This window comes from Martes martes (genome assembly GCF_963455335.1).
Source record: "Martes martes genome assembly, chromosome: 15".
In the NCBI taxonomy this organism is placed as follows: domain Eukaryota; kingdom Metazoa; phylum Chordata; class Mammalia; order Carnivora; family Mustelidae; genus Martes; species Martes martes.
In genome coordinates, this window is record NC_137903.1 from 33,393,005 (window position 1) to 33,418,888 (window position 25,884).

Here is a 25,884-nt window from a genome sequence, read left to right on the forward strand (position 1 = left end):
CATTAGTGTGTGGTGTTTCCCCACATGTGATTAACGTATTATTAAGATTCTTCTTCTGTGCTCTTTGCCTTTTTTTTCCACTATAAAAATTGATGAGACTCTAAACTATTGGATAAATTCTGTTTCATTGTTACTGTTGGTCAGCATGGTGTTTATAGACCAGTTGATTTGTTTGCTGCAGATGGAGAGAAAGGTAAGATCCCGAGAGGCTGGGGATAAGGACAGACTATGAGTAAGAAGTAAATCATACAAATTTCTAAGTCTGTTTCTGAAAAAGTGACATGACCTATTTTTGGACCTTTCATCTAAATTTAAATCTTTTCATTGTCAGAATTAGTATGACCACATATTTCCTTGTTTACTTTTCAGGGATTTCTTGTGGCCCTCCTCCTCCTATCAAAAATGGTCGGAATAGTTATTCTTCTGGTCCCATATATCTTAACACTGTGGTAAGGTACTCTTGTTTCAGTGCCTTCCGCCTCATTGGAGAAAGAAGCCTTTTTTGTATAAGTAAAGATCAAGTGAAAGGAATCTGGGATAAGGCTGCTCCTATATGTGAACTTTATAATAGAAATTCTTTCTGCTCTGAGCCCATAGTACCAGGAGGATACAGAGATAAAAAATCTAGACCACCATACAGACATGGTGATTCTGTGACATTTACCTGTAACACCAACTTCACCATGAAAGGAAACAAATCTGTTTGGTGCCAAGCAAATAAAACCTGGGGGCCAACACCACTGCCTACCTGTGAGAGTGGTAAGTAAAAACAAAACCTAAAGCTAAGTGGGAAGGCTGGAACCTTGCATTTCTTTGCAGATCAAGTTTTTATTCTGAAGGAAGAACAGTGTGGATATGTGAATGGTGGGAGTGGAGGGGAGAGAAAAGGTGAAAATTATGGTTTCTTGTTTTTACTTAGTCCTAGAAGGATGTAAATGTTCATTCAACAAACATCAGTAGAATAAAAAATAATGGGAAAATGTGATTGAACATACCTGATAATTGAATGGAATAAGTCTCACAAGGTTGGGGGTCGGAGTTGTTTGGGATGTGGCAATCAGATGGTTTTCAATTATATATCTGGGTTACTGCTAAATTGAGAAGAAATGTGGGATATAATGGCAAAATACACCCAATGGATTTAAAGCTCATCTTTGAATAGTTGTTGGGCTATCCTGGCAGAAACGATCCCCTGTTATCTGCAGCCTCTATGAATATTTTCTAAAGTGGTTCACTATTGTCCAAGTCACCTAGGAAGTCCTAGCATTTCAGGTCAATTGATTTTGAAAATAGGAGCCACTCATTTTTATTTTCCCAAAAGAAAACCATTTTCTTATCATTTGGTTTGGCTTATGTTGTTGTTGAAACCTAAAACTGAATTTCAATTATTCAATTACAGGGACTGGCAATACTTGACAAAGATTATACCATCAAAATTAGCTGTTTTCTTAATAAAAAAAACAGTATTGATCAGTTCTAAATTGAGTTGAAAAGGCTGTCAAATCATTAGAAAAATATGGGTCTATCTATAAACATGTATATAATCTTGGAGGTAGGGAAGGTCTTAAGAGAGTCACAAAATGGGGTGACCATGGAAAACAAACCTTTAGAAAGATTTAGATAGATCTATATGTACTGACATGGAAAAATACAGACTGATTATTTAGCAAAGAAATGACATAGAGTAATATGTATTAAGTACATGTACATACACGTGCTATATGTGCATATATGTATCACATATAGGATCCCCAAAAGGTATATTACTAATGTCTGGCAGGATGACCCCCTAAATAGTAATATGCTATTTTTGGTGCAGAGAATAGGCTATGGGTAGGAGGAGAATATGGGTGAAGATGAGCTTTTTTTAGTAATTGAAATTTTTTTAAAAGGCAAATGTAATTCATGTAGCTAAAAATGAAAATGTACAATTTGTGGTATAAAACGCATATACTCAAGCCACACCTGTCTGATCTTTAAAAAGTTGAGTTGAAAATTAATGATGACTGGTTATCATAGATCATATGTCATATATTTGGATCTGTGTAAGTAAAAAACTAGATTAGGAAGGATGTATTATCTGATGGCCTTTTTCCTAATGTGTGTGCATGAAGATTTCCCCCAGGAGTGTCCACCGCTTCCCACCATCTCCAATGGATCTCACACAGGGGAGGGGTTTGGCCCCTTTGCCCCAGGATTATCTGTGACTTACAGCTGTGAACCTGGTTACTTGCTTGTTGGAGAAAAGACCATTAGATGTTTGTCTTCAGGAAAGTGGAGTGCTGTTATTCCCACATGTAAAGGTACCTACATTTATAACCGATTTTAAGAATTTGGACTTTTGGGGCACCTGGGTGGCTCAGTGGGTTAAGCCTCTGCCTTCAGCTCAGGTCATGATCTCAGGGTCTTAGGATCGAGCCCCACATCAGGCTCTCTGCTTGGAAGGGAGCCTGCTTCCCTCTCTCTGTGCCTGCCTCTCTGCCTACTTGTGATCTCACTCTCTATCTGTGCGTCAAATAAATAAATAAAATCTTTAAAAAAAAAATTTGGACTTTTCTGGGGCACCTGAAAAGGTAAGCCCCAGACTCAGCCAGGTAAGCCCCAGACTTTTGATTTCAGCTCTAGTCATGATCTTAGAGTCATGAGATTGAGCCCCAAGTTTGTTTCCATGCTGATTGTGGAGCCTGCTCCAGATTCTCTCTCTCTCCCCCTTGGCTCCTCCCCACCCCCAACTCATGCGCATGCTCTCTCTCAAATAAATAAATAAATAAATAAATAAATAAATTTTTAAAATAGAATTTGGGCTATTCTGTTATTTGCCACACTTTGCTCATCTTTGGCTTATTTCCTTAGAGGCAGAGTGTGAACCGCCAGGACCATTTCTCAATGGACGGATAAAGAGCCCTCCAAGTCTTCGGGTCGGTGCAACTGTGAACTTTGATTGTAATGAAGGGTGAGTGTCAGGAGGACCTTGGAGATTTAGTTCATCTGGTTTATGTGTGCACCGTGTGAGCTGTGACAACTGCCGAGGGCTCCTCTGTGAGAATCCAGGGATAGCCTACGGTGAGGCTGGGAGAGAGAATGCTTATGAAGGGGGTTGATACACATCAGTTATGTGAATTTGCCTTGGATTTTAAGTGGAGGTCATTGCTCTGCAATAGCCACTGCTTAATAGTCCCCTCTGTCTCCAGGTATCGGTTACAAGGCCAACCTTCCAGTCAATGTGTAATTGCTGGACAGCAGGCTTCTTGGACCAGGATGCCAGTATGCAAAGGTAGGTTAGAAAACTGTGGTTTGTAGGGGCACCTGGGTGGCTCAGTGGGTTAAAGCCTCTGCCTTCAGCTCAGGTCATGATCTCAGGGTCCTGGGATCGAGCCCCGTATTGGGCTCTTTGCTCAGCGGGGGGCCTGCTTCCTCCTCTCTCTCTCTCTGCCTGCCTCTCTGCCTACTTGTGATCTCTGTCTGTCAAATAAATAAATAAAATCTTTAAAAAAAAAAAAAGAAAAGAAAACTGTGGTTTGCAACTACTACCCTGGTCCTTGAACAGAACACTTCATTCTTGGCTTAACTAAAAGCTTTTTGTTCAGTCATTACTATACAGAATTTTATAGAGCAGAGATCTCACATAGACATCTGAAGGAGTATGGTCTTTCACTAAAGCAACCTTCAGCCACCTCCTTATTCCCTGGTTACTCAAGGGAAACAGGGTTCCTAGGCTCTTCTTTCTCTGAAAGCTCTGTAGACTTGCCAGCCAGGCGGGGCACGAAAAGGGGATTGTATATTCAGTAGAAGAAATCAGAGGATCACCCCAGTAGAGATACTCAAGAAAAAAGTTCTAAATCATAATTTTAACATTATATTGCTATAGCTGTCTTGATCAGTATATTACAGATTCAAGTATCACTGTCCCTGAGCCAAGGAGGGCACCGTGGTACAGCAACACTCGAGGCTTCTTCGTTTGCAGTATAACGGCAGCCTTGTCGTTTCTCTCTAATTTCTCTAGAAATTCTGTGCCCGCCACCTCCTCCTATTCTCAATGGAAGACATACAGGAAGCTCTTCGGGGAATATTCCATATGGAAGCACAGTCACTTACACCTGTGACCCAGACCCAGAGGAAGGAGTGAGCTACAACCTTATTGGGAAGAAGACTATCCATTGTATCACCAACAGTCAGAAGACTGGGATCTGGAGTGACCCTGCCCCAAGCTGTGAACTTTCTAGTTCTGCTGTTCAGTGTCCACCTCCCCAGATCCTAAGAGGCCAAATATCATCTGGGCAGAAAGAACAATATTCCTATAATGACACTGTGGTATTTTCTTGCTCATATGGCTTCACCCTGAAAGGCAGCAAGACAATCCGATGTACTGCCCAAGGCGCATGGGAGCCATTGGCACCAGTCTGTGAAAAGGGTGAGTATTCCAATACTCAGAGAAGGTGCTACTGATTTTTTAAGTGTTAGAGGATAGGGTTACGGATTTAAGCAGGATTTACCCAGTTTCTAGTCCCCTCAATTCTACTACGTATAGTGAATATGAGTTATATAGCTTTTCTTAACATTACCCCACCACTATTACTTCATTTTGTGGGAGTATCCTTGGAGGAAAAGCATTGGGGATCACAGAGTTGCCTCTTTCTTTAGGGGAAAAAATACTGTTTGTTTCAATAGTAATTTTTTTTAAGGGAAGAAAGCAAACTCCCCACCCCAGGGATGTATCCCATTAAACACACAGGAGATGATTCCTTAAAAGAAAAAGAAGAAGAGGAGGAGGAGGAGGAGGAGGGGGAGGGGGAGGAGACAGGAGGAGGAGACAGGAGGAGGAGGAGGAGGAGGAGGAGGAGGAGGAGGAGGAGACAGGAGGAGGAGGAGGAGGAGACAGGAGAAGAATTAGAACTAAACAAAGTCTTCAGAACCCTAACTGCAGACATGAAAAAAATGAACTGCTGATCTAAAATTATCCAAAACTGAGCTACACATTAATGATAATTGCTTGTTTCTTTCTGCTGTTTATATAAGAAAAATTTTCTTTTCCTTCAGAGTGCCAAGCCCCTCCTAAAATCCTCAATGGGCAAAAGGAAGATGGACACATGGTCCGCTTTGACCCAGGAACATCTATAAAGTACAGCTGTGACCCTGGCTATGTGCTTGTGGGGAAAGAATCCATCCGTTGCACCACTGAGGGGGTGTGGACACCCACTGCCCCCAAATGCAAAGGTGCCAGGCTTTGAATGTAGACATTTTATGGTTTTGAGTTTGCCTTGAGCTGATTTCTCATCCAGGTCTCTTTTCTTAGTGGCAGAGTGTGAACCTATAGAAGAGCAAGTCTTTAACAAACCACAGGATCAATTTATTAGACCAGATGTTAACTCTTCTTGTGACGAAGGGTGAGTGAGGGCTGTCTCAGCCTGAACCAGGTCTGGCTTATTAGTGCACACTACAAGCTCTGTTGTCTGCATTTATCTCAAAGAGCCTTCCTTGTCACTTATTCGCAGAAGGGTTGATTGCGCTATGGTTGTGTGTGTGTGGAAATGCTGCCTGTGCGATGGATGGGTGGTGCTGATGCTGGCTACATATTTGTCCCTATTTTTTCTTGTCCTAAAAGTGGTGAGTCTGCTTTTAGTAGCCTCCAGATGGCAAAATGACATGACTCTTTGTCTCTAGGTACCGGTTAGGTGGGAGTGTTTATCAGAAGTGCCAAGGTACGATTCCTTGGTTTATGGAGAATCGTCTATGTGAAGGTGAGTAGCAAAAGTAATGGAGAACCTGACACAGTGTGAGATGTACACATTTCCTGGGAGATTTCTGTTTGAGGCCATATTATGGGAATACGAAGATTAGTTTCTGTTTGATTAACTTTGTCAACAGTTCTAGTCACACGGTTTTGCTGTCTTTCTGCTGTCACTGCTTTCTACTTCATAGCATGCCAATAAACTTAAATGTATTTCCGATTCTCTCATGTGATTTGGGAGTTTAAGAATAAGGAGGACAGTGAGTATATGAGCCACCATCCTTAATTGGGGGGATGCTGTAGTTTAGTGGAGAGAGAGGGGATTAGTGTGGGATCTGAACTCAGATTTGCTTAATTTGAGGTGGGTAATTTATGTAACTTCTTGGAAATTCCAGCCTCTTATCTGGAAAGTTAAACTGAGACTCGAGACTACAATGTTATTAAAATTAAATGGTACTATCCCCCCTTTGTAGATGAGAAAATTACCTGTCAAACGTAGATGCTCAATTGACAGCAATTCTTGGCTAAACTATCACTTCAGCACAAAGACGGTACTCAGAAAAGCTTACTTCTACCACCCCCCCATGCCTTTTATTCACTTATTGGTTCTTTTAAAAACAATGATTTTAATTACCAGTTTACTACTGGACTTCACTGTCTCACAATATGATAGTGATGAACATGTTAACTTTTTTTAAATTATTATCTACTTGGTTTTTCACTTTATTTTTTATTTATTTTTTATTGTGTTATGTTAGTCACCATACAGTACGTCATTAGTTTTTGATGTAGTGTTCCATGATTCATTGTTTGCGTATAACACCCAGTGCTCCATGCAGTCCATGCCCTCCTTCATACCCATCGCTGAGCACATGTTCACTTGTAACAAAGATTTCCATTATAAAAATCTTTGCTATGATGTCTGTTTAAATCAAGTTTTATATACATAATGAGTTTTGATGTAACTCCTATCATCAAAACTCATCCATATCCTCCAGGAAGCCTGATAACTACAGGTTCATAACCAGCTTCATTTTTCTTCTTTGGTATCTTCTTTTCTCTTCTTTGGTGTCTCCATTTCTCTTCTTTGGTGTCTCTTCCTCTTCTCTTTGGTGTGTAATACTGGAGCAGAATTCTACAATAAATTCTCATCTCTGCAGAAATCACCTGCCCACCGCCTCCTGCCATCTCTGATGGGACACACACAGGGAGTTCCTCAGAATATGTTCCATATGGAACCACGGTCACCTACACATGCAACCCTGGGCCAGAGAGCGGAGTGGAATTCAACCTCATTGGGGAGAGTACCATCCATTGTACAAGCAATGACCAAGAGAGGGGCATCTGGAGTGGCCCTGCCCCTGTCTGCAAACTTTCCCTCCCTGTTGTTCAGTGTGTACCTGCCCAGGTGGAAAATGGATACAAGATATCTGGGAAGGAAGCCCCATACTTCTATAATGACAGTGTGACATTCAAGTGTCATCATGGATTTACTCTGAAGGGCAGCAGTCAGATTCGTTGCAAAGCTGATAGCACCTGGGATCCTGAAACACCAGTTTGTGAAAAAGGTAAAGACCCAAGGGGGAAAATGAGGTATTTATTCCTTTATTCTTATTTATTAGCTCCATCCCAAAACTAGAGTCATAGAAAAAGGCAAAGGTGCACAGATTACTATCCCATTTCTTCCATTCTGTGATCAAATGTCCTATGTGGTTTTCATATGTCCTTCATGTAAATGCCCCCTTGATCAGGGATCTATTCAGGGTAGATAATGAGAGGACCTTTTAATTTTTTTTATTTTTTCAAGTTTTTATTTAAATTCCAGTTAGTTAACATATAGTGTAATATTAGTAACTCAAAATTTCCATAACACACCCAGTGCTCATCACAAGTGCCCTTCTTAATCCCCATCATGTATTTCACTCATTCCCCACCCACCTCTCCTCTGGCAACCATCAGTTTGTTCTCTACAGTTAAGAGTCTGTTTCTTGGTTTTCGAGAGGACCTTTTTAAAGGTGACTGGTTCCTGCAAAAGAGCAGAAAACATTTGGTAATTAGAGCTTCATAATCTTTGGTTTAAAAGTTGCAGATTGTCTGCTGTCAGTTGTTGTATACTTAATGTTCTTGAGTATAAATTCCTTTTGTTGCTGTTGTTGGTATTTATGTGGGGAGTTTTCTCTTCAGGCTGCCAGCCACCTGTTGGGCTCCATCATGGTCGGCATACAGGTGGAAATAGGGTCCTCTTTGTCTCTGGGATGGCTGTAGACTACACCTGTGACCCTGGCTACTTGCTTGTGGGAAACAAATCCATTCACTGTATGCCTTCAGGAAATTGGAGTCCTTCTCCCCCTCGGTGTGAAGGTACTTTCAGTTGCAGAGTTGTTTTTCTATGTGATATCAGGCATGCATAAATAATTCAAACTTTGCTCTTCTAGAAGCACCATGTCAACCTGTGAGAGAAGATTTTCAAGGGCTTCCCAATCATTCACATGTGATACCAGTTAATACATCCTGTCAAGATGGGTGAGTATGAGATGGTCCATTCTGAAAAGGGATCTCCACCTCATTTTGTATATTAATTCTGTCCTCAACTTGTCTTGGTGACTCCCTCTAGACATCCCTCATTATCACACTCACAAAGAATGTGGGGTTCCAAAGGTCTAACTAACATCTCTCTCTTCAGTCCTTTCTTGATGTGGAAATGGCTTTGCTGTGGAAAACTCTGTGTCTAAAGTAGTCTTCTTGCTTGAAGGACCAAGAGTTTTACCTCTTGTCTGCCAAAGCTCTTATTTAGAAGAGCCCCTGTATCTGTGATTTGAGGAAGCTAGGTTACAGAGATGTGATGCTGGGAAGAAGAAATGCATTATAATCTCTCTCTAGGTACTGGTTGACTGGACATACTTATCAGAAGTGTCAAGATGCTGAGAATAGGGTTTGGTTCCAAAAGATTCCACTTTGTAAAGGTAAGTTAGAAAAAAATTGTTGGTGGGATAGTAGGGAGTTAGAGAGGGAAGATCGCTAAAGAACTAGCCTTATAACTACCTCAATAGTGTATGTGTTCCATTTCATTGTACATAAGATAAGAAAAATCTTTCTGTGTTTGGTCAGCACAGGCATTGGGGAAAAAAAGTGGCCAAGTAGGAACTGAGTATTTGCCGTACATCTGCTCAAGATTTAAGAAAAAAAATTATATATATGGCCTATATTTCTAGTTTATGGGAACATAGCTATATTTATTCCTTTCTTAATACTTTGTTTTCTGAATTTGTTTGAAATGAATATGTATTACTCACATAGAGAATTTAATAACACTGTTTTAAAGGAAGCATCATCTGGGTTCGAAAAATCTAAATTATTGTATGGTTACGTGTAGTATGTGCAGTTGCCTAGTTTCTTTTGTGCCTGACTGAAGACTGTCCACCTTGGTGTGCTAGCTGAAGCAGAATTTCCTAAATCTCTTCTGCAGTAATTCACTGTCAGCCTCCACCCATGATTGACAATGGAAGGCCCAGGGGCGTGATGGCAGAACCCTTTCTATATGGAAATGAAGTCTCTTATGAATGTGACCAAGGATTCTCTCTTCTGGGAGAGAAAAATATACGATGCATAAGTGATTCTGATGGACATGGATCTTGGACTGAACCTCTCCCAAAGTGCTTAAAATCTCCTCCTGTAATTCACTGCCCTAGCCCAGAAGTCAAACATGGGTATCAGCTCAACAAAACTCGTTCTTCATATTCCCACAATGATACAATATATGTCGCCTGCAATCCTGGCTTCATCATGAACGGCAGTCACGTGATTAAATGTCATACCAATAACAAATGGATGCCAGGTGTACCGACTTGTATCAAAAAGGGTAAGATAGGGCACCTGAGTGGCTCAGTTGCTTAAGCAACTGCCTTCGGCTCAGGTCATGATCCCAGGGTCCTGGGTTCAAGTCCCACATTGGGCTTCTCTTGCTCTGCAGAGAGCCTGCTTCTCCTTCTCCCTCTGCCTGCCACTCCCCCTGCTTGTGCTCTCTCACTCTCTCTGTCAAATAAATAAATAAATCTTAAAAAAAAAAAGGGTAAGATACTCTAAGGAATAAAATATGGGGTGTTGCCCAGAATGAAGAAAAAGGGCTTTGAATCTGCATTGACCATTCAAACTACAGAAAACATGTAAAAGGCAATCACATTGTTTTACAAGATACCTTCCTTGTCCACTCATCTGATTTTTTTTTTCCTTTCCCTTTCTAGGTGTGTTGAGCAAAAGTACTTGAGAAGATAATGGTTAACTTCCAAATTTATGGAGTCTCTAATATTTATTCTTTTTACTAATTTAGAAGTAAAAAAAAAACACATACTTTTGGGAGGGCAAGTGTTTGGCAATAATATTGCTTGATAATTGGATATTTAAGGCTGTGAAACCAGTCAAAAAGAGAACTTTGGTTTTTCAGAGGGGAATGTTGGCCTTCAAACCCATCAATTTCTCTTTCTTGTCCTTTTACTTTTCATTTGGCAGTTTTATTCCTGTCGGTAACTGTCTATAACAGAGGCTGCCAATTGGTGCCCCAAGAACTGAATTCAGCTTACCAGAATGGCTTTCTTTGGCTAGCACAGTAGTCTCATCCTAAGTCAAACCCATCTCATCCTAAGTGAAACCCATCTGAAGTGAATCTGCATAGCCCAAGATAAACAGTGAATATGTAATACAGAGAGGGACCCCCCTTTGTTTTCCTGCAAGACACCTGTATCTTGAACCAGGCAATGGCAGCCATTTTTAGGACGGATGCTCTCTGATTTGTCATATCTGGTGGCTTCACTTTCTGGTTCCTGAAGGCATTGGAGTGTGAGACCCTTAAACTACAGCCTCTTTGCTATCTAAAGAGAAAAGAAAAAAATACTATTAGCTGATAGATTACAATCGTGGGCCACGACCATTGACATTTCATTATGTTACTTTTGACATTGTTCTTCAGCTCCCATACGAAATATGGAGGCAATGCAAATTTTTGTCCAGTGCTCCTTGGTTTAGGTGGAATGAATATTTCTGGATACCAATTAGTTAGCTTGTTTCCTACCTTCTTTCAGTATTGCTATCACCCACAAACAGTGTTGGTTATATGTTCCTCTGTGCTAAATTAAAGATCCTTTTTTATTGATGTCTAAGCTTTCTTAGGATGTCACCCTCCGCTTAAGATACCCAATGGAAATCATACTGGTGGAGATATAGCTCGATTCTCTCCTGGAATGTCAGTCCTGTACAGCTGTGACCAAGGCTACCTGCTTGTGGGAGAGGCACTCCTTCTTTGCACACATGACGGAACCTGGAGCCAATCTGCCCCTTATTGTAAAGGTGTGGTGTCTATTATTCTCCTGTTTTTAAATCGAATTTCTCCCAAATAGATACTGAGTTAGGTACTTTCAACTTAAAATAGCCAAATAAATGTACTAATTGGATCATTTAATTAAATGCATTTAATTGGACTGATACAATTAGATGAATACATTAATTAGTCCACCACAAAATAAGAAAAAATGACTTAGGGTGTAGCTTATCTGAGGAGTGATCACTTAAATAGCCCTTTAAATATAGAAAAATGAAGTACTTATACAAATTAAACAACTAAAATGCAGGTTGAATTTACCTGTGGTTGTAGTTACAATAAGTGTGCCTTTGACAAAATACTGATAAAAAGCACAATGATCTTGTCAGTGTATTTCCTCTAAGTGGTGGTGGAATTATGGGTATTTTTTAATAAAGTCTTCATAATTTCATTTTCTTTAACATAGTGCATATGAAATAGGGGTAGTGAGTTAATACCCAATATTCATCAAGCACTTTTTACCAAAAGCCAGAAACGGTACATATTTTACATGCATTGTCTCATTAATCTTCTTGAGAGCCAGAAGAAGTTGGTGCCGTTATTTTTTTTTAAAGATTTTATTTATTTATTTGACAGAGATCACAAGTAGGCAGAGAGACAGGCAGAGAGAGAGGAGAAAGCAGGCTCCCTGTTGAGCAGAGAGCCCGATGCAGGACTCGATCCCAGGACCCTGGGATCATGACCTAAGCTGAAAGCAGAGGCTTTAACCCACTGAGCCACCCAGGTTCCCAAAGTTGGTGCTGTTATTATTCCTATATGACAGATGAGGTCTCTGTAGAATGGAGAGATCTGTAACCTACCCAGAGTCACACAGTGGGGGAAGTCCTAGAGTCATGATTCATATTTAAAGCCTCCCACTATTGCCCCCTATGCTTTGAGATGAAAGAAATAATGAGGAAGTACGTTCACCTATGGACAATTATAGTAGCGCAGATGAGGCAGTCCTTCAGAATTCTTAATATTACCTACTCTCTAAGAGGCCATTAAAATTACCCAACACTGTTAGTTTAGAAACTAAAGCACAGAGAAGGAAAATCTGGCTTAAATTACCTAGAGGTAATTGAGATGGATGGTTGTCACAGAAGGAATCTGCCTAGAATGTCCTTTTGTGTTATCACAGCGAGGCTTTCCTTACTGAGAATGAACCAAATTGGTTTCCTAAACCTTTCCATTCAGGGAAGTATCTACTTCCTTCAGAAAAGGCTAAAACATGGCCCAGCTTCAATTTGCTTTCTTTCATTTCAGAGGTAAACTGTAGCTCCCCGGAGTATATGAATGGAATCCAGAAGGGTCTGGAGCCTGGGAAAATGTATCAGTATGGTGCAGTCGTCACTTTGGAGTGTGAAGAGGGGTATACCCTGGAAGGCAGTCCCCAGAGCCAGTGTCAGGATGATCAGGGATGGAACCCGCCCCTGGCTGTCTGCAAATCACCAGGTAACTGCGAAAGTCTTCCCTGCTTATACTTGTCTCCCTGGAGAGAAGAGAGTTAGGAGTATCTGTCAATGTTAGGTTTTAAACTGATGTGGGTCTGTGACCAGTGCTACAGTAATGGACGCATTTGAAGTTAGTGGTTTATTCTAGAAAAGGAAAAACTTTCTGAAGATGGGGGAAGTAACAAAGAAAATAGAGAGGAGTACTAACTTAACAAGGTGTCGAGCTAACAATCTTACGTTTTGAAGGGAGTCATTGCTGAGATTTCCATTGCTGAATCTTGATTATTTATAAGTACTTACCAGTTTGACAGGGACCTCCAAAAAATATGGTGAACAACCTGTTGTAACGGTTACTACTTGCATTCTAACCTGAGAAATCTGATTGTAAAGTTGAGTGTATTGGCTTTTTTCATTCCTGAACTACCCCAACTTAACAGTGTTATTTTTTTAAATGTCCAGTGAATTGTTACATAATAAAATGAAGGAAGGGTGCATGCAATCCAGGGCCTCAATACATCTTTTTAAGGAGATTCTGAGAGAAAGAAGCTGAGTGTTGTCTTTAGGGATATTACCGTGGGACTTTGGGCTGCACTGAAGTATGCAACTAGACTAATATTTTTGTGATTTTGTGTTCTCCTTAGCCTCACTTGCTCCTCTTCTTAGTGGTAAGTTTTCTTAAATATTTGAATTAATTTCCTAATGATGTTTTACAAAAAATATATACATCAAATTTGAGGCCCTGTATCCTGTCTCTTATTTTTCTTTTTCACTTTAACTCCTAGGAAATTATCATTTTGTTATCTTAAGGCTCTTTTAATATGAAGGCTCTTTTAATATTTATATATTAGGCTCTCTTCATGTTACAAACTGACACTTTTGGATAGAGTTGAATAAATTATTTAAAAAGCCAGCTACTTCCAGTTTTTCAATTGAAAGTTGAGTTTATGTTAACTTTTGGTCTTTTGCATGATTTGGTACTATCAAATAAGCTACCTTATTGTGCAACAACAAAATATATTTTCCAACTGAGAGTTAAATGTTGTTATGCCAAGTCATGGGATCCTTGTGTCCTGAGCTCCTAATATCACCCCAGTAATGAGAATATGATTAATAAAACTGAAAGGGAAAGAAAAGCTCAAGAGAAACTTGACTTGCAGCCCCTGTGATCAAATGCTTGGTGCTTTACATTAAATGTGGACTGGATTGAATCAGAAAAAACTTAAGCCCAAGTATGATTATTTAGGAATGTAACATTTATATGGCTAACAAAGGATAAGTATAAAGTCCCATAACAATTTCCCCACCATTGGGAATAGCCCCACAATCACTTCAAAGGAATATAGGTCCCAATTTTCTGGCATTTGATTCTTGCTGTTTTGATTTCTAGGTCTTTCTGCAGGTTCAGTACTTCTTGTATTCTTGATTGGTGTCACCTTATGCACAATATTAAAACACAGAGAACGGTAAGTTCAATGCATGCTTGACCAAAGGGCACAAAAGGTTTGGTTTCTTGCCTGAAACTAAACTCAGAAGTACAAGTCATATGACATGAACGTTATAGTGTGGAGTAAGAAATCTTGTGCCATATAGAAGGAAGCCCCTTCTGTGAGAACTTTAAAAATATTAAGCACTTATTTTATTTGAATGATGTTTATTCAGATGACATATATTTTAAAAATCTAGAAAATTGAAAATTTAAAAATCCCAGTGGTAACAACTGCAAGTATTTTGGCATATTCTTATCTGATCTTAAATATTCTTTATCTTTTTCTCTTTTTGACTGGAATTTTGAAATGACAGTCCCCTGCTTTAATTCTTTTAAATTTGGCTTCATGTCTTGTATCTTTATATTATTATTTCTTTTTAGTTATATAATAGTATATTGTTCTATGTATTTCTGTATCATGAAAATTATAGGTTGCTTCCACATTTATTTTGACAATAAAGATACAAGAAACACCTTTGAATAAACTTTTTTCTACGTCTACTTATTTCTGTACCATACATTTCTAGAATTACTAAGGGTAAGAGTATGAACATTTAAGATGCCTAATCAATATTGCCAAATGACTTACTAAAAAGTTTGTCCTAATTTGACCATATGTCAAATAATTAATATATTTTGATATGTTATGTTTCTGGACTTCTTTTCCTGCTGAACTGATTTGTCCTTTCATCACAAATTACTTTGTGTTCAATTAATATAGCTTTCTACAGTCGTAATATATAGTAGGTCAAGAATTCCTTTGCTATAATTGTTTAGGACTTTCCTTTCTATTCTCTTCTGTTTGTTCCAACCAGGTGATTTTTAAATCATTTGGCATTTCCAAAAAACATATGTTGTGATTGCATTTAAGTCTATAGATTAGTCTGTGAGAAACTGACATCTTTTCTGTAATGTGTTCTATTCAGAAACATCTGAGGCCTTTCTATTTCTTGAAATAATCTTCTCATTTGGTGGTGGTTTTCATGACTACTTAAGTACATTACTAGGTTTCTATGCTTTGTTATATTATGTTTTATTATGCCGAAATAAGATATATATTTCTATTTTTAACATTGATTTTTAAAAATTATTTATTTATTTGACAGAGAGAGAGAGAGAGAGCACACGCAAGGGGAGGGGCGGAGGAAGAGGGAGACGCAGGCTCCTCACTGAGCAGGGACTCTGACATGGGGCTCGATCCTAGGACCTCGGGATCATGACCCAAGCCAAAGGCAGACACTTAATGACTGAGCCATCCAGATGCCCCAAACATTAATTTTTTAAACATTTTAATCTACAAAGTAATATTGCCATAGTAGGTCATGTGGTATTTGGTGGGTATCCAAAGCAAGTGCTCAAGTAATGGGGAATTTTGACCAGAAAAAAAAATTCTATACTGAAGGAAATGTCTCAAGCAAGCTTCAAGATATTGTGGACAAGGAGAAAAAGGTATTCCAAGTGGAAGGAGCAGTTTTAGTGAAGACCCAAAGGTTTGTCTTTCCATCAGGTATTATAGGAACTATGTAAGCAATTTGATATAACTATGTGTGATGGTGACTGAAGGAGAGGGTGGTATAGATTTGGGTGTAGGGATGGCATAAAAGACCTTTCCGACCCATAAATCCTGTGACCAACTCATGTCACCCCCAAACATGTCACCCATAAATGCCAGCAAAATTATTTTAACATGCCAAGTCACCTGGCCTGTGCCATCAGTGCCATCTGGCACATTGTTCACGGTTGTAAAACACCTGGTGTAGACATTAGACAGGAAGGGGTTACATTGAAACTATGTAATGATGGCACCTGTGAACCTGAGGAGTTTGTTCTAAGCCCACCAGACCTGGGCGCTTCAATTCACAGGGGCCATCACAGTTACATCAGATTGTTTATGTAGTTCTTATAATATAATGGTCTTAGAAGGGTCTACACTTGTGATATACTTTAGACTGTAGTGTTGACAAAAAGATGTACCGTATAACCCTCGTTTTGTGATGTAACATATAACCCTCATTTTGTGAAAGACTTCAGGAAAAAAGGGTGTTTTATGAGCAAATAAGATTGAGAAGTACTACATACAGTATTTTTCTCATGAAGATTCACAGTGACCAAGAGTGTATTTAAAGTCCTACAATAAAGAAAGCTGTTTGGTTTTATTTTTAAATCAGAGTTCCCCAAGCTAATTGGACCACAGAACTCTTTTTCTCCTATAATGCATTCACATCCTATGGAACTAATGTTTCATTTAACAGTCACAGGGTAATCTAGAAAGATGGGCAGGAGCTAGATCATCAAAAACCTTGTATGCCATGACAAGGAGTTGGTGTTTGTCCTGTGGGATCTTAAGCAAATTAATAATATGTCTAGATAGGCATTTTCAACAGAAGGGGCAAGACTGTGCTTTCAACAAAGCAGCAGTGATGGGGATCAAGAGGTATCGTCCCTATTAAGAAGAGTGGAGTGACTTGTGTGGAGTGGAGCCAGTGGTACACCAAAAAGAGGAGAGGGACAGTTTTGTAGGGAAAGATGAGTTCAGTTCTGCCCTCTTACTTTGGGGCCATCCACGATGTAGGACTCAGGAGGGGGGCCTGGGCTCAGGTAGGCAATATTTAACTCACATTTGAAGCCTTGGGACCAGGAAAAACAAAAAAGGTAAGAATAGTGATGAGAACAGGTCTGGGGGAAAAGCGACAGTAATGCTTAAAAGGGAGGAGAGGGAAGGAATAGTCAGAGGTAGGAGGAGAATTAGGAAGGAGGATTTTCATAGAATTCAAGGAAGAAGAGGGTCTTAAAAAAAAGGGACGCCATTTATATGGGTTTCCTCACAGGAAATCAGAAGATAATTTTAGCTAAGTTACTAAAAATTTAAATAGAAAATGCAGTCTCTATCTCTTTCCTTTATGCTACTAAGTTTGTTATCAAAGGCTTACACATGTAGGCAAACTGGCAAACTTTAGGAATGCCTATGAGCTCAAATAATTTGATGTTCCTGGCAGATTATTAAGTTTACAAATTTGATTATATCAATTGCCTCCATTGATACAAACTAAACATGTCTGTTAAGGTACATTCCTAAGCTTTACTTACTCATTTTATTTCCAGTTTGTAACTGACTTCAATTTGTTTTCTGATAGTTGATATAGATACTTGAACTGCCTTAAATACTCTATAAATGAGATGAGAGTCACTGAGAAATCTGTCTACGTAACAAGATATGTTTAAAAGCCACCCAAACATTTGGGAGATGCCACTCTTAACATACACCGCTTATAACCTACTTAAAAGCTGACCTCTTAAATATATATGAGCAACATACTCTAAGTACCCTTAGCAGACATCTTTCTTCTTCAGTAATTTTGTAATACCTTATTTCAGAGTTCTACATGATAGTGTAATCGCATTTTATTTTCTCTTGCTCATTTTGGCTAAGTGGTTTTAGAAGCACAGTAAAGCATGTGGGCTTTCAAGGAGTAAAAGTAAAATTGTCCTCTTAAAAATTATTTCAAGCTTTTAGTGCTATCAGTCTATGTAAGGATTCTGAATTTAACATCAAATATAAAAACTTCCCTTTATTTTTTTTATTTATTTTCAGCGTAACAGTATTCATTGTTTTTTCACCACACCCAGTGCTCCGTGCAATCCATGCCCTCCCTAATACCCACCACCTGGTTCCCCCAACCTCCCACCCCCCGCCCCTTCAAAACCCTCAGGTTGTTTTTCAAAGTCCATAGTCTCTCATGGTTCACCTCCCCTTCCAATTTCCCTCAACTCCCTTCTCCTCTCCATCTACCCTTGTCCTCTGGGTTATTTCTTATGCTCCACAAATAAGTGAAACCATATGATACTTGACTCTCTCTGCAAGACTCTTTTCACTCAGCATAATCTCTTCCAGTCCCGTCCATGTTGCTACAAATGTTGGGTATTCGTCCTTTCTGACGGAGGCATAATACTCCATAGTGTATATGGACCACATCTTTCTTATCCATTCGTCCGTTGAAGGGCATCTTGGTTCTTTCCACAGTTTGGCAACCGTGGCCATTGCTGCTATAAACATTGGGGTACAGATGGCCCTTCTTTTCACTACATCTGTATCTTTGGGGTAAATACCCAGTAGTGCAATTGCAGGGTCATAGGGAAGCTCTATTTTTAACTTCTTGAGGAATCTCCACACTGTTCTCCAAAGTGGCTGCACCAGTTTGCATTCCCACCAACAGTGTAAGAGGGTTCCCCTTTCTCCACATCCTCTCCAACACACATTGTTTTAAATCAGATTGGAAGACTATGTCCCCCAAAAGGCAAGTTTGTAGTCATATCCTAAAATAAAGGCTTCTTTTTGATTTATTTTTCAAGCTGAGGCTCATGGTTCTAGGTCCCTGAAGGTCTTGGATCTGAGGTAAAGCTCCCTAGTACCAGCTTCTGACTTGGACACTTGGCATCCTAGTAAATTATTTTTATGGGCCTTTCCAAATAATAGGGGTTATAGTAATTATCTTATATGATACTCAAGATAACAAAATGAATCATTCATGAAAAGTATTTAATTATCATGTGATAGGAATTATGGAAAACAAACAACTGTGACCTATTTGTAGTGATTATGGCCAATGAGTAAAGAGTTTACTTTTTTCCTTTTTCCATCTAGCAATTATTATACAAATCAAATCCCTAAAGAAGGAGATCTTCATTTAGAAACACGGGAAGTATATTCTATTGATCCATACAACCCAGCAAGCTAATCAGAAGACAAACTGGTATCTAATGAAATTGAAGTATTTTTATTCATTTTTATGTCAAAATGTCTTTTATATTTATTAATTTTCATAGTACTAAATATGTATGGTTCTGTTTCACACATCTTTAGTAATCATGCACAGAGATTATTAACTTATCTACTTCATATTGCCAATTAATGTCCCTGTTTTTTTAAATTCATTCATCCATTCAACAAATACTAAATTCATATCATAATAACTAAGAATAAAATTAAAAAGATGATACATGTTTTGAAGAGAAATAAAGCAGGAGAAGGAGCTAGAGAAGTTGGAAGAGAAGCCCTCACTAAGAAAATGGCATTTAAGCAAAGACTAGGATGAAGGAAGAAGTTAGCCTTACTGGTAGTGGAAGAACATTCCAGAAAGAAAGAACAGCAGGTGCAGAGACCATAAGGTGGTGTGCACCTGGTGTGTTGGAGGCACAGCAAGGAGACCAGTGTGGCCTAGTATGGACTGACCAAGGGAGAGAGAGGGGCAGGGATAAAGGCAGAGAGGTAAAGGGAGGAGGAGCAAGGTTCATCATATAGAGTATGCTAGGTCATTATAATGACCTTGGTGTGTATTCTGAGATGGAAACCAAAGGAGGGTTTTAGGCAGGGAGGAGAATGATCACCTTAACTGCTGTGTGAAGAACTGAGTGTAGGAAACCAAAGGTGGAACCTCGGGAGCCAATGAAGACTTGATCACAATAATCTAGGTAAGAAGTTGTGAGTAGCCACAAGTAGGCTGATGAGAAGAGGTCAGCTTCTGCATGTATCTTGAAGACAGTGACAGGAGGTTTTGCTGACAGTTGTAAGGCAGGAAGCAGTGATGATGGCAGGTTTTTTCGGTCTGCTGACCAGAAGGATGGAATCATGATTAATTATGATGACTGACAATGTGAAAAGGCAAGATTAGGGAGAAAAAAGCAGAAGTTTCACTTTGGAGATGTTATAAATGAGATATCTAATAGCTATCCAAGGAGAAGTATCAAGAAGACAGCTGGGTACAAGTCTATTTCAGAGAATAGGTCTTAAGACATAGATATGGGCCTTGTCAGCATATGGATGCATGTAATAATGAGATCAAATAAGATGAACAAGGGGATGAGAAGGGCTAGGGAAAAGGTCCATGTGCCAGGCCTTGGGTCCTTCCACATCAGAAGACATGGAGTATGAGAAGGAACCAACCAAGGAGTGAAGAAGCAGCCTCTGATATAGGGGAAGCACCCAAGAGCACAGTGTGGTAGAAATCATGTGAAGGATGACGTTTAAGGAGGTAGGAGATATCAACTCTGTCAAATGCTGCTGATGGACCAAGAGCAGTAGTGAATACTGACCACTGTGTTTAGCAGCTCAGGATTTGTTGGTGAACTTGACAAGAATGATTCCGGTGAAGGGTAAGGAGGCAAACTCCTGATTGAAGTCAGCTTAAGAGAGAATGAAAGGAGATAAATTGGAGATCTCAACTATAGACTCCTCTTTCAAGGAGGTTTTCTACAAAGAGGCATGGGAAAGGGAATAGATGGCAAGACTAACAAGTAAGGTCAAAAGCACTATCCATTAAAAATGGAGAATCAGCAGTCAGGCCGCCATTTCCATACGCTGATGAGAATGATCTACTAGGAAGGGAGGAATGATGACAGGAAGGAAAAGGAAGAATTTCTGGAGCAACATCTGGGTGAGCAAGAAGGGAGGGGATCAAATGCTCCAGCTGGGGCGCAGAGCTTAGATCAGAGTGTGGCCTCCCTAATAGGAGAGAAGGTAGAAGATGCGGACATAGACAAAGGCAGGAGGGAGCCGTGATGGCAAATGCATGTGAGGAAGGTTCTCTTCTGACAACTCTGTTTTTTTCAGTGGCTAGAAAGCAAAACAGTCACCTGAAAGGAAGATTGGGAAAGGAGATGGTAGGGATTTAAGGAGAAAGGAGAGGGCACTAAAGAGTCACCATGGGGGTTGAAGACTGAATGATGAGGAGTATAGAAAACAGGACCGGCAACATGAAGGGTCCCCAAGGTCCCCAGGAGGAGTGGGGCTGAGCATTTGGAGGTCTGCCATGCCCAGGCATTGTGCTGAGCCTCCCTCCTGCCTTGTGTCAGCCCTCATTACCTCGGTGAAAGGTATTAGCCCAAGGTGAGCATATAACATCCAAGATGAGAAAACCAAAGCTAACCTATTGCCCACAGTCTCAGAATCAGTAATAGGCAAAAGTTTGAATTCAAGCTCAAATCTGTCTTCAAACTGCTTTCTCTTACATAGTCTATAAAGTATAAAGATACCACCTCTGTCTTCCTGGAACTTATTTTAGTACAGAAAAAAAATAGACACTATAAGTCATAGTGTAAGAATAATTACCACAAACAAGATACAGAAAAACCGCTGTGGTTGCTGAGGAAGAAAAGATCACCTGGTGCTGGGGAGTTATAGAAAAACAAAAGAGCACAGGGGAGACCAGGCCAGAATGATGTCTAAACCCAAACCACAGGGGCATCCAAAATAACGCTAGTACTTAAATATTTGTTGAATCAATGCATGAATAAGAACTCAACTCTTGCTTTGATTTCTCCCTCATTTATTATTCTTTGTATTTATCAATATAAACTTTATTATTTGCTTCAGATCATGTTATCTGAAGAAAGGGACCTCTTTAAAAATATATCTTCTAAGAGGCTCAACGCTCTATTGGTTATGGCACTTAGAGTTGGTACATAGAGAAGGTGAACGCTGTCCTTATTTAAACTTTGAGTTACACCCCTGCCCTTCGTGCTGCCTCCTGAACAGAAACTCTCTATTTCAGTGTGCCTTCTTGTTTGGAACATTGGTTGGGAAGAAACCATTTTCATCTCAGCAAGTCTAGGCGTATGGCCTCAGCATCAGTGAAATGACTTCATAAGCTATAATTTCCCATATGCAGTTATTCTCAAGCAGAATGAAGAAAGTTCGCTTGGTAGTAAAGATGGGAGCCCAGTTTCACCACCATATGCTCTTCAAGGACTTTCTGAAGCCTCACCCACAATATGCCTGACATCAGGCTATAGCTATAAACCCGTAACTCCAAATTAACACCATTTTAAGGAAGGCGCTAGAAAGAGCTGTCCTCCTATTGTCACTCTTCTTATGCAATCAGTACTTACTGTTATCACACACTTCTGGTTGTAGTGTGGTTTTAATTATTTAAGCCAAGTAGAGAATATTTCATGTTGTTATGAAATACTTTCGTTGAGAAGTCTAATTTTATTTTAATCGTAGCATCTTGCTCTCATATGGTTGAATATTTCTCTTTCATTTCCACTTGGTTTGACAGGTTTTTCCCCCCCACAATATATATTTTGCCTTTTCCCTAATCAGTAATTACAATTTGCACAATTTTTTTCCATTTTGAGAGTCAAGTTTTAATTGTACAGTTTTGGTGTACAGATTCAGGCTTTGGAGATTTCTTTGGCAGTTCTATCAGGGCTTTGGTTCCTTTAAAAATCTGTATAGCAGTGACTCAAATAAATTTTATCTTTTAACAAAAACACTTGCCTTATGTGATTTTTTTTTCTCCTACAGTGAATGAATTCTTAGGGTTTTTACTTTTATGTTTTTATTTCAATTCCACTTAGTGAGGGTTTTTAGAGTTCCTCATTTAACATTTATGAATTCTGGATCTCACCACTTCGTTGTTTTAGCCAGTTCTCAACCCACAAACTCAGTTCCCTCATCATCAAGTTTTTCTTTTCTATCTGTCCACCCAACACCTTTCCCCAGCCCTTCCCCACTACTGTCAAAATCCGAATGCCAATTTTCCTTGGTCTACCATTTATACTATTGAGAAAATAAAATCTTCCTCACTGGCTACCACAAATTTCTCCCACCATCTCCTCCTAGACTATTCTGTTTGGCATCTTTGAGTTTTTAAAATATATACAGAACATAAAATTTATCATCTTAACCATTTTTAAGTGTACAGTTCAGAAGTGTTAGGTATATTCACATTGTTGTCCAACAGATTTCCAGAACTTTTTCATCTTACAAAGTTGAAATGCTATATCCATTAAACACTAACTCTACATTCCCTACTCCCTCCAGCCCTCAACCAGCAGCCACCATTCTACTTCCTGTCTCTATGAACTTGACTACTTTATATATATATAGATATAGATAGATAGATAGATATAGATAGATAGCTCGCATATATGGAATCATACAGTGTCCTTCTGTGACTGGCTTATACCACCTAGCATAATGTCCTCAAGGTTTCTCCATGCTGAAGCCTGTGGAAGATTTTTTTTTTCAGGCTGGATAATACTCCACTGCATGTATAGACCACATCTAGTTCACTCATCTATCAATGGACATGTGGGCTGTTTGCACTTTCCGGCTCTTGTGCATAATGCTGCTATGAACAGTGTTGTGCAAATAGCTCTTCATGACATTGCTTTCAGTCCTTTTGGATACATACCCAGAAATGGGATGCTGTTCAGTATCTTTTATTCATAATCAGTACTGTTTTCATTCCTCTAATCTGTTTGCTCACCTCAAGCCATCTACTCCATCTTGCCTTCATCTCCATTCTCCTTCCTTCTCTTAGCAGATGATGAAAACATCATAGGGTAACTTAACTCAACCTCCACTCTCTCCCCCATTGTCACTCACCCAAATACATCTCCAGCCTGGATAATTTCCTTAACTTCTGTGACGGTGACAGGGGTAAGAGCAGAGAAGGTTGTTGTGAGGTGGGAACTAGACCTTCAAGGAATGAGGGGAGAAAGCAAATGTCGGGATATTCGTGCAAAAAGTGATAATGAGTGTGTGTTCTGATAGTATGTGATGTGAGCCTGGGGAGCTGGGTCTTCTATTCCCTTTTGCTCAGCCAACTATGCTCTGGCATCTCCTTCCATTACTCTGTGGAGACTAATTTAAAAGGATGGTATCAGATTCTTGAGAGCTTGGTATTGGATAAATTAAAGAGGAGATGTGACAAGGATCAAAATAAATATTTCTTGCAATAGAGTGTTGGGAGAGAGCCTCATGGAAACTGCTGGAAAATGAGAAACATACCTGGCCCCTTATTCAACTGGTGAGGATAGGAGCTGAGACTTGAGTACAAGGGATAAATGAAGTAAAACCATATTCTAGAATGTGTGAGCTGGGGCTATTCACACTCAGTGGTATACATTTGCTGGACTGTGTGTATGGGGGTCTCCATTAGGGAAGCTGCACTGAGAAGAGGGAGAGTAGTTCTCTATCTTGAGCATCTTTTCCCTACCATGAAGCATAGCTATGCACAGAAGGAAAAAAGGCTAACATGTTTACCAAAATATCTATTATACCTTCCCACTCCTTCCTCTGCTCTCTACAGCATGTGACATTTGCAATTACTCTACTCTCCACACAACTCATTCCAACTCTTACTTTACAAACAACTGACTCTTGTTTTATCTAACTTTTAAATCTGGGGTCCTTATCTTAGAGGCTGCAGACTTCCAAAAGTTCATGGCTAGAACTAGACTTCAGTATAACCCATTTCCTTTGTAATCCTAGGTACTCTATTTTACACATTGAAAAATTAATTCTGAGAAGGGGTCCATAGGCTTGACCAAAGAAGCAGAGGGGTCTACCGTACACAAAAATATTAAAAACCATGAACCACATCTAAATGCTTCTGTCCTGATCTTCCAATCATTTATTCTACATGTTCTCACTTAATAGTACCATCAGTTCTTGAGATTTTGACTCTCTTCTACCCATTTCCAAAGGGCCTATTTTTTGGCTTTTCTGGAAGTCCAGTTTCATAATCCACAAACTATATTCCCAATCTTTTCCTAGAATGTTCCTATGCCTCCCTAGCTCCCACTAAAACTCCATCTGTCTCAAGCCCAAGTCCTCAGTTAAAAAAGAAAAAAGAAAAAGAAAAAAAGAGCCTTTGACACTCTCCCTTGGTCAGGTTACCTTCTCTTTCATATGTTTCCTATTGTAGCAAGTTACCTTGTAGCCAAAAATGACGCAGATTTATTCTTATTATTATTATGTTCAGTTAGCCCTTCAACAGATGAATGGATAAAGAAGATGTGGTATATTTACACAATGGAATATTATTCAGATTTATTCTTTTACAAGCCTGGAGGTCACAAGTCTGAAATGAATCTTACAGGGCTAAAACAGGTATTGGCAGGTCTGGTTCATTCTGAAAGCTCCAGGGGAGAATCTGTCCCTTGCCTCTCCAGCTTGTAGAGGTGAATATCATTCCTTGGCTCATGGCAGCGAGTCCCCAATCTCTCCTTCAGTAACAACCTTCTCCTGCTCTGATCTGGTGCCTCCTCCATAAGGCCCCCTGTGATTACACTGCCTACTGGGATAATCCAGGATCATCTCCCATCTCAAAATCCTAGGGGCACCTGGGTGGCTGAGTGGGTTAAAGCCTCTGCCTTCAGCTCAGGTCATGATCCCAGGGTCCCGGGATAGAGTCCCTCATGGGGCTGTCTGCTCAGCAGGGAGCCTGCTTCCTCCTCTCTCTCTCTGCCTGCTTCTCTGCCTACTTGTGATCTCTGTCTGTCAAATAAATAAATAAAATCTTTTTAAAAATCCTAATTGAATCACAACTGCAAAACCCCTCTTGCCACGGAATATGATGTAGTCACTGGGCTGGGAATTAGGATCTGGACCTGTTTGGGGGCCATTATTCAGCCTACCACACACTCTTATTTCTCTGGTCTTTGAGTGCTTAACCCCCTGCTCCAAATTTGTCCCCCACATTTTATACCAATAAATCGCACCATCATTCATTTGAAAGCTGAGGCTCACTCCTGCTTCCTTTCTTTTCCTCACCACTCACTTTAAGAAAGGGAGTAACCAAAATCCAATGCATGAATAAGTTTTGTGGATTCTGTCTCTGATGTCTTAATTGCCCACTTAATCTCCGGTAGAGGCCACGGTCATATCTCACCTGGATGATGGCAAAACCTCCTTGCTGGTCAGCCCCATTCCCTGTTGCCTTATTCCAATCCAGTCTCTCCGCAGTACAGACAACTGTATTTTAAAAATGCAAATCTGATTAAGTCACTGTTTAAAAATTGTTTTTCAATGGCTCGGTATATTTCAATTCAACATAAAGGAATTGGTTCTTCGTATTTC

The 25,884-nt window shown here is 39.7% G+C and overlaps 2 protein-coding genes across 2 annotated transcripts in view; both read left to right on the forward strand.

Annotated features, from left to right (window-relative positions):
* The window catches only part of LOC308355929 (complement receptor type 1-like), a gene marked incomplete at both ends in the record, with an annotated part of 62,333 nt that overhangs the window by 7,299 nt on the left and 29,150 nt on the right, over positions 1-25,884 (forward strand). The window contains one exon of the mRNA XM_080824492.1: positions 21,683-21,816. Coding sequence (XP_080680618.1) covers positions 21,683-21,816 — 134 coding nt within the window. The remainder of the gene's footprint in view (positions 1-21,682; positions 21,817-25,884) is intronic.
* Positions 282-14,497, forward strand: CR2 (complement C3d receptor 2; the record flags this gene model as incomplete). Its single annotated transcript, XM_080825200.1, has 17 exons — positions 282-759; positions 2,115-2,303; positions 2,854-2,953; positions 3,192-3,274; positions 4,004-4,411; positions 5,038-5,214; positions 5,294-5,384; positions 5,662-5,738; positions 6,889-7,296; positions 7,913-8,089; positions 8,164-8,251; positions 8,609-8,691; positions 9,195-9,587; positions 10,883-11,068; positions 12,345-12,533; positions 13,174-13,197; positions 13,920-14,497. The coding sequence occupies 17 exons, from the start codon at positions 282-284 to the stop codon at positions 13,997-13,999; spliced, it is 3,231 nt and encodes a 1,076-aa protein (XP_080681326.1). The 3' UTR covers positions 14,000-14,497.